Below are 9,386 nucleotides of genomic sequence, written 5' to 3'. Positions count from 1 at the left end.
ATGTTATCTAGATGTTTTTCTGGATTTTTACCTTTTGACCGGCAGATATAGAAAATAATTTTTTGTAACTAAACACTTTCAAACTTCCAACACTGGTCGACTGTGTCGTATAAAACATCTTTTTCTCTTAGCATTTTTGAGAAAAACTTATATTTACGAAGTGATTTCGTGTTAAAGTTGTCCTATTTCGGTAATTTCAACCAATCAGTGACGCGTATTCAGCTGAATAAAATTACTGCCGTTGTTTGTCAACAACAACTTCCAGCGGTGTATATTTCGTTTGTCACTGTTATTTATGACATTGTTCATCACAGTTACGTTCATAAGTCCTGAGGTCAATTTATTCGACTAAAGGTGGTGCTCCAGCATGGCTGCAGTCAAATGGCTGAAACAAGTGGAAAAATACACACACACACACACACCCCGAAAGAGGGTAAAATGAAGACGCATGGCTCAGTGATAAGAACATCAGGCTTACAATCACATGGTTGTCGGTTCAACTCCCAGACCAGGCTGTGTGTTGTCTTCTTGAGCAAGACACTTTATTTCACGTTGCTCCAGTTCACTCAGTTGTAGAAATGAGTTGTGACATCACTGGTGCCAAGCTGTATCGGTCTTTGCCTTTCCCTTGGATAACATTGGTAGCATGGAGAGGAGAGGCTGGTATGCATGGGCGACTTCGGGTCTTCCATAAAAAACCATGGGGAATTTTCTAGGTCATTTGTGACCAAAGGGGGGCGGTCTTTACTCTTTGCTACGGTAAAAACCTTGAAAAGGTATTTATTGAAAACTTTGTAAAAACTTCTCATTTTCCTGAAAGTTTTGAGTAAAGAAAGCAGTCATGTGTGAATTCCTCAAAAGTCCTCACCAACCCTCGGGAAAATCTTTTCACCATAAATCCAATAAAATCAGAATCTAACCATCTGAAGCGTATTTGTAGAAAATTTCACTATAGGCGCAGGAGTGGCTGTGTGGTAAATAGCTTGCTTACCAACCACATGGTTCTGGGTTCAGTTCCACTGCGTGGCACCTTGGGCAAGTGTCTTCTACTATAGCCATAGGTGCAGGAGTGGCTGTGTGGTAAATAGCTTGCTTACCAACCACATAATTCTGGGTTCAGTCCCACTGCATGGCACGTGATCACGTGACTGACCAGTCCATCAGATGTAGTTACACATCGCTGGTCACAATGCGTTCGCATTGTTTTAGCCTTTGAATGAATATATATATATATATATATATATATATATATATATATATATATATATATATATATATAAATTTATTTCACGTTGCTCCAGTTTACTCAGCTGTAGAAATGAGTTGCGACGTCACTGGTGCCAAGCTGTATCGACCTTTGTCTTTCCCTTGGATAACACTGGTGGCGTGGAGAGGGGAGGCCGGTATGCATGGGCGACTGCTGGTCTTCCATAAACAACCTTGCTCGGACTTGTGTCTAGGAGGTAACTTTCTAGGTGCAATCCCATGGTCATTCATGACCGAAGGGGCACTTTACCCTTTATATATATACACTTGCGTCAGAAATTAATTAGCACTTCTCAAATTTCTACATTAAATAGGTTAAATCAATTAACCTATGAGCTGTTCAAAACGTCTTACGCGATGAGAAACTTAGTATGGTGTGATTTCGGTCCTTGCGAGGCGCTACCTATATCTATTAAACAAAGGAAGATTTGTCTGCATCCGCACTCCAAGTTGTTGTTGCCCTGCTATGTCAACATCATAAGGCTGTAGACTCTCAAACTGCTCTGCAAACAAAGTTACGTCATCGTTCTGCGCAACAGTGAACTCGCAACAAAGCAATAGTTCGAGATATGGCCACTAGGTGACAGCACATACCTTGAGTGAAGAGCAAATCAAGGGTGCTAATTAATTTCTGACGGTAGTGTAGAAGCAATTTCGTTATTACACACACATTAATACCGACAAATCCTAAGTTTCATCTTGTGGAGGTATGTATGTGCTGTCTATGTAGTATGTGAGACAACCAATTTTTTTTTTAATAAATTTTCAAAAATTGCTTTTTTCATAAAAAGCTTTCTTCTATCATCTTTGACCCTTTTGTTACCAACCTGGCCAAAACCAGCTCTGCATCTGTAGTACAATGTCTTTTCATAAGTCTTGAATTAAAATCTTCCACCAAATCTTAGTCACAATTTATGTTCTTAACACTAGCTTAATGATAACTAAGTTATTTTACTAAGTTCTTGGTTATATTTAAAATTAATTGAAAGAAACACAGAGCATCTCAACAGAAATATGGTAACAAAAGGTTTTAAAATATATAATAGAGAAACAATTCTTAACCCTTTTGATACCAACCTGGCTGAAAGCACCTCTGACCCTGTAGTACAAATGTTTTGTTTCCATAAGTCTTGAATTAAAATCTTCCACCAAATCTTAGTCACAATTTATGTTCCTAACACAAGCTTAATGATAACTAAGTGTACATATATATATATAGATGAGAAAGTTGGTTTGTGAAAGCACGTGGTTGAATATATAGAAAATAGTAAAAAGTGAAAAACTACAGAAGGCTTGTTTTAAAAATAATTTGTATTCTTATCTTATATCTTATATGTATTGAATTATAAGATATATATGTATGCTATTGATATTCTCATTTTGTTGAATGAATAAATAATCCAACATTTTAATATCCGAAAGTTGATGAACTAACTACATTTGTTTCTCCATTTTCTTATTTGTATTTTAAACTAGCAGTATCGCCCGGCGTTGCTCGGGTTTGTAAGGGAAATAACTATCTCTCTTTTTACTCTTTTACTTGTTTCAGTCATTTGACTGCGGCCATGCTGGAGCACCACCTTTAGTCGATCGAGCAAATCGACCCCGGAACTTATTCTTTGTAAGCCCAGTACTTATTCTATCGGTTTCTCTTTTGCCGAACCGCTAAGTGACGGGGATGTAAACACACCAGCATCGGTTGTCAAGCAATGCTTGGGGGACAAACACGCACACACACACACACATACATATATATATATATATACATATATACGACAGGCTTCTTTCAGTTTCCGTCTACCAAATCCACTCACAAGGCATCGGTCGGCCCGGGGCTATAGCAGAAGACACTTGCCCAAGATGCCACGCAGTGGGACTGAACCCGGAACCATGAGGTTGGTTAGCAAGCTACTTACCACACAGCCACTCCTGCGTCTATATAACTACAGTTTTATATATATACATATATATATATACAACTACAGTTTTATATATAAAGACTAGCAGTATCGCCCGGCGTTGCTCGGGTTTGTAGGGGAAATAACTATATAAGCATTTTTAGAGAGTTACTTCCCTTATAGATGCCAATTCGGGCTTTCTTAGCCATTTCTGTTTTGGTGTCTTCAAGCCATGAAGTCGTTGTTCTAAAAGAACGCTGGTCTCCTTGACAACGCTTTACGACGTTGATTTCCTTACACTCCCTTCCCCACAGCTTCACGAGGGAGGGAAGAAGGGGGAGAAGCAAACAGGTGCAGGTGTGACCATGGACGCCAACTCCGCCGCCATCGACACACGAAAAAATATGCTTTAAAATGGAATAAAAAATGATGTTAAATTATTTTTTAAATTGTAGACTCATCGTAGACGCGCGCTAATACTCAGACAGGCTCGATATGAATCACGACTATAAGATACCCGAATTTGGTTAAACTGCACCGCAAAATGTGGGAGTAGTTAGGAATCTAAATCGAAGGGGACAGACACTCACACAACTACAGTTTTATATATATAGATTTACGGAAAAAATATTTCTTTACCTTCACCTGTTTAATACAATAAATGAATTAACTGCATTGCAATTAAAAGCATTTATGTATTAAGAATCTGGGTACTTTACCAACAGTATATTGGATAAATACTATCCCTTAGTGGGTTGCACCCATAACCCCTATCTTTCTTTGTACTATATATATATATATATATATATATATATATATATATATATATATATATACATATATGTATGTATGTGTGTGTATATACTTGTGTGTCTGTGTTTGTCCTCCCAGCATTGCTTGACAACAGATGCTGGTGTATTTACGTCCCCATAACTTAGCAGTTCAGCAAAAGAGGCCGATAGAATAAGTACTAGGCTTACAAAGAATAATTGCTGGGGTCGATTTGCTCGACTAAAGGCGGTGCTCCAGCATGGCCACAGTCAAATGTCTGAAATATGTAAAAGATTTAGAGTAAAAAATATCCAATTTCCTGCAAGTTATGAGACAACAAAATCTGGGGAGAAGGTCACGTATGCCCATTTTCTCTATCAATTATTTATTCTTGTAAATATTATTCTCTTCCAGTAACTAAAATAACTCCAATTGCATCCTGTAAAACCACCGTGTATAACTGGTACACCGACTGAACTCTAAATAACCTTAAGTGTGAATAAAGAGCTCTTTAAATGTCGAGTTATTTCCCCCTAGCAATTCCCGCACTTTTTCTCCCGCAATATTTTCCCATTCCCTGCTGTTGATTGACCCTCGTGTATATTACCGGTCACATCCGTTCAACAGATAATTAGCTGAGATTTAATTCGATAGACGTGATTGCTAATTAAGCATGTAGAGAAATCATCTACTGAATTCTTTATTACGCTAATCTTAAAAACATAACGTCTATAATAAAACCTAGAATTTCTTACGAAGCTGTCGTTGTCTACCTTGGCTTAAGTTCTCACTACCTGAACATACTGCGACCTCGTCCCTACCGGATCTAAATATTATCTGCTTATTGTCTACGATGGATTGATTGTGACACCTTCCTCCTCTACATTGGGTCTATAAATAATACGTAAGTATTATATATATATCCTGCCATTGTCTGTCGTAGCTGAAGTTCTCATTTGGACATCCGTTTCTATAATAGATTTGTTATTAATGTATCAATATTGTTCACATCAACGATTCTTTTTGTGTGTTCAGTAAGTTAACGGAAAGAAACTGAAGGAAATAGAGAAATGTAACGAAAATAATTATTGTTATAATCTATATACGGAAGGGTCTCACCTAATGTAAAGTAAATGTGAATTGTCAATATTGGGTTAACTAAGAGGTTGATCTAAGCAACATCAGAATTCCAGTCGAAGCAAAATTCTGGATTAGCCCCTCATAACTTCTTTACCTTTTAAATTTTCAGGAAATGTTTGCGTGTCTTCTACTATAGCCCTGGGCCGACCAAAGCCTTGTGAGTGGATTTAGTAGACGGAAACTGAAAAAAAAGCCCGTCGTATATATGTATATATGTGTGTGTTTGTGTGTCTGTTTGTTCCCCTAGCATTGCTTGGCAACCGATGCTGGTGTGTTTACGTCCCCGTCACTTAGCAGTTCGGCAAAAGAGACCGATAGAATAAGTACTGGGCTTCCAAAGAATAAGTCCCGGGGTCGAGTTGCTCGACTAAAGGCGGTGCTCCAGCATAGCCGCAGTCAAATGAGTGAAACAAGTAAAAAGAGTAAACTTAGCGGTTCGGCAAAAGAGACCGATAGAATAAGTACTGGGCTTACAAAAGAATAAGTCCCGGGGTCGAGTTGCTCGATTAAAGGCGGTGCTCCAGCATGGCCGCAGTCAAATGACTGAAACAAGTAAAAGAGTAAAGAGTACCTTAGTGAGGTCCTCTCTATCTGTGTGGTACAACTGTTGAAGTGGCGGATGACAGATAGCTTTTGGCCCCACACATGCCAGACAGAGAGGACCTCACTAGGGTACACTACATCTCCATTACTGTGTCTTCGTTTTAACCCTTTTGTTACCAACCTGGCTGAAACTGGCCCTGGCTCTGAGTACAAATGTTTTCTTTTCATAAGTTCTGAATTAAAATCTTCCACCAAACCTTAGTCACAATTTATGTTCCTAACACTAGCTTAATGATAACTAAGTTATTTTACTAAATTCTTTGTTATATTTAAAATTAATTGAAAGAAACACAGAGCATCTCAAAATAAATACAGTAATGAAAAGGTTAAATGAACACCAAGCCTTTGTCATAACCAAAGCTACACTCTGTCTTAAACTGTTGTTTCTCTCTTATTTCAGAATATCAGAGGACATTGGCATCAGAGGAATTTTACTGCAGAAGCGTCATCAATATTTATCATATTTTGAAGATGATGTTACACAGAACAGGATATAAGAACCCTGTTTATGTAAATTAACTGTGAATTTCAGTAAAATATTTCTTCTGGGTGACGTTATTGGTGAAATTTCTTGGATTCACTCTGAAATGGGTAAAACCTAAATTTGAATTCTAAATAAACTTGGATAAATTTACAAAGACATTTGCAACATCTTAAGATATCAGCAAAGCTTATATTTGATAAAAATATGGCAGTTGTAACATTTGTTAGGAATAAAATATAGAAACAAGAAGATAGGACATTTCCAGACCATTTTGTTGAAGAAAAAAATTACAGAAAGAAAAATTGTGTGAGAAACTTTAATTTTTGGTAGATTTACCTGCAGAGATGCCAAAAGAAAGAGGAAAATCTGTATACGACTGTGATATCTGTAAAAAATCATTCTCTAAAAAAGGTAACCTAACTATTCACAGAAATATTCACACAGGAGAGAAACCATATCATTGTGATATCTGTGGTAAATCATTCTCTACAAATAGTACCTTGGCTATTCATAAACGCATTCATACAGGTGAGAAGCCCTATCACTGTGGTATCTGTGGTAAATCTTTCTCTCAAAGGAATACCTTGACAAATCACAAGCATGTTCATACAGGTGAGAAACCACATCATTGCGATGTCTGTGGTAAATCTTTCTCTCTGGTAAATACCTTAAATGTTCATAGAAATATTCATATAGGAGAGAAGCCATACCATTGCGACATATGTGGTGAATCATTCTCTAGAAATAATACCTTAACTGCTCACAAACGCATTCATACAGGTGAGACACCATATCATTGTGATACCTGTGGAAAATCATTTCCTCACAGGAATACCTTAACTGAACACAGACGTGTTCATACAGGTGAGAAGCCATTCCACTGTAATATCTGTGGTAAATCATTCTCTCAAAAATCTATTTTGGCTATTCACATGCATATCCATACAGGTGAGAAGCCATATCACTGTGATGTCTGTGGAAAATCTTTCTCTCAAAAGCCCCATCTAAGTGCACACAAACGCATTCACACAGGTGAGAAACCTTATCATTGTGATATCTGTGGTAAATCTTTTACTCACAAAAACCTTATCTAACCACAAACCTACTCATACAGGTGAGAGAAAATACCATTGTGATATTTGCGGTAAATCATTCTCTCGTAATGATCTCTTAAGTGTACACAAACGTATTCATACAGGAGAGAGACCATATCACTGTGATATCTGTGGTAAATCATTCAGTCGTAGTCACCACTTAACCGCTCACAAACATATTCATACAGGAGAGCAACCATATCGCTGTGATATCTGTGGTAAATCATTCTCTCACAGAAGTACCATAGCTGTACACAAACATGTTCATTCAGGATTGAAACTATATCACTGTGATATCTGTGGTAAATCATTCTCTCAAAGTAGTAAAGTTAATCTTCACAAACGTATTCATACAGGTGAGAAGCCATACCACTGTAATTTGTGCAATAAATCGTTTGCTTACAAAACAAATTTAACCAACCATAAACGTACTCATACAGGAGAGAAACCATATCACTGTGATAACTGTGGTAAATCTTTCTCTTACAAAACTAATTTAACTATTCACAGACGCACACATACAGGTGAGAAATTATATCACTGTGATACCTGTGGTAAATCATTCTCTCATAAAAATACTCTAACTCTGCACAAACAGACTCATACAGGATTGAAACCATATCGCTGTGATGTCTGTGGTAAATCATTCTCTCAGAGTTTTAAAGTAACTCTTCACAAACGCATTCATACAGGTGAGAAACCGTATCACTGTGAGATATGCAGTAAATCTTTCTCTTGCAAAAGTAACTTATACACCCATAAACGTATTCATACAGGTGAGAAACCTTATCAGTGTGACAACTGTGATAAATATTTCTCTTGCAAAACTAATTTAACTCATCACAAACTTACCCATACAGGTGAGAAACCACACCACTGTGATATCTGTGGTAAATCATTTGCTCACAGAAGTTCTATAACTGTTCACAAACGTACCCATACAGGAGAGAAACCATATCACTGTGATATCTGTGGTAAATCATTCTCTCGAAACGGTGACTTAGCGATTCATAAACTCGTTCATACAGGAGAGAAACCTTTTCATTGTGACATCTGTGATAAATCATTCTCCGTGAGAGTTAACTTAGCTAAACACAAACGTATTCATACAGGAGAGAAACCATATCATTGCGATACTTGTGAGAAATCATTTTCCCAAAAGGAACATTTAACGAAACACAAACTTACTCATACAGGTGAGAAACCACATCACTGTGATATCTGTGGTAAATCATTCACTCACAGAAGTGCTGTAACTGTACATAAACGTACTCATACAGGTGAGAAACCATATCACTGTGATATCTGTAGTAAATCATTCTCTCGAAGTGGTGACCTATCCACTCACAAATTTATCCATACAGGTGAGAAACCTTACCACTGTGATATCTGTGGGAAATCATTCTCTGTAAAAGTTAACTTAACTAAACACAAGCGTATTCATACAGGTGAAAAGCCATATCACTGTGATATCTGCGGGAGATCATTCACTCAAAAGGGACATTTAAGTAGACACAAATGTATTCCTTCAGGAATGAAATCATCATTGTGACACCCGTGGTGAATCATTCTCTGAAATAGATCACTTGACCACTCACAGACGAATTCATTAGGAGAGAAACCATGTCATTGTGATATCTGTGGTGAATGGTTCTCTCAAATATATCTCTTAGATCAGTGGTTTTCAACCAGGGTTCCGCAGAACCTTAGGGTTCCACCAGTACAGTCCAGGGGTTCCGCAAGAAGTTACAAAACTGCTAAAATCGACAGTAATTTTTAATTTTCCTGTGCAGATATGTGTGCATAAGACTATTAAATTATTGGACAGGGGTTCCTCGAGCCAGTGGAATGTTTCCTTAGGGTTCCGCTCCAGCAAAAAGGTTGAAAAGCATTGACTTAGATAAACACAGACACACATTGATATGGAAGAGAAACCATGTAACTGATTCTGTGGTATATCCTTCTCTGAAAAAAGACAATTAACTACAGATATCTTTCTCATCATAGAGAAGAGTGACTGTATCATTATCAAAAGTCATTTGTTGAAAGGAATATCTTATATAACAATAAATGTATCCACATGATAATAAAGATATAACAGCATGTTATAACAACTTGCTAACCCTATAT

General features: G+C 37.3%; 2 protein-coding genes across 2 annotated transcripts; both read left to right on the top strand.

Annotated features, from left to right (window-relative positions):
* Positions 1–4,420: 4,420 nt before the first annotated feature.
* LOC115225257 (zinc finger protein 239-like) lies at positions 4,421–7,232 on the top strand (the record flags this gene model as incomplete). The annotated part of the gene is made up of 2 exons (XM_036513908.1): positions 4,421–4,839; positions 6,079–7,232. A coding segment is annotated over exon 2 (726 nt), but the record flags the coding sequence as incomplete, so codon positions are not given.
* Positions 7,233–7,242: 10 nt separating this feature from the next.
* Positions 7,243–8,944, top strand: LOC115225390 (zinc finger protein 271-like; the record flags this gene model as incomplete). Its single annotated transcript, XM_036513906.1, has 2 exons — positions 7,243–8,380; positions 8,465–8,944. Coding segments are annotated over 2 exons (1,482 nt in total), but the record flags the coding sequence as incomplete, so codon positions are not given.
* Positions 8,945–9,386: the final 442 nt, after the last annotated feature.

Source organism: Octopus sinensis, linkage group LG27 (assembly GCF_006345805.1).
Source record: "Octopus sinensis linkage group LG27, ASM634580v1, whole genome shotgun sequence".
Classification (NCBI taxonomy): domain Eukaryota; kingdom Metazoa; phylum Mollusca; class Cephalopoda; order Octopoda; family Octopodidae; genus Octopus; species Octopus sinensis.
This window is presented reverse-complemented; position numbering and strand designations above follow the sequence as displayed.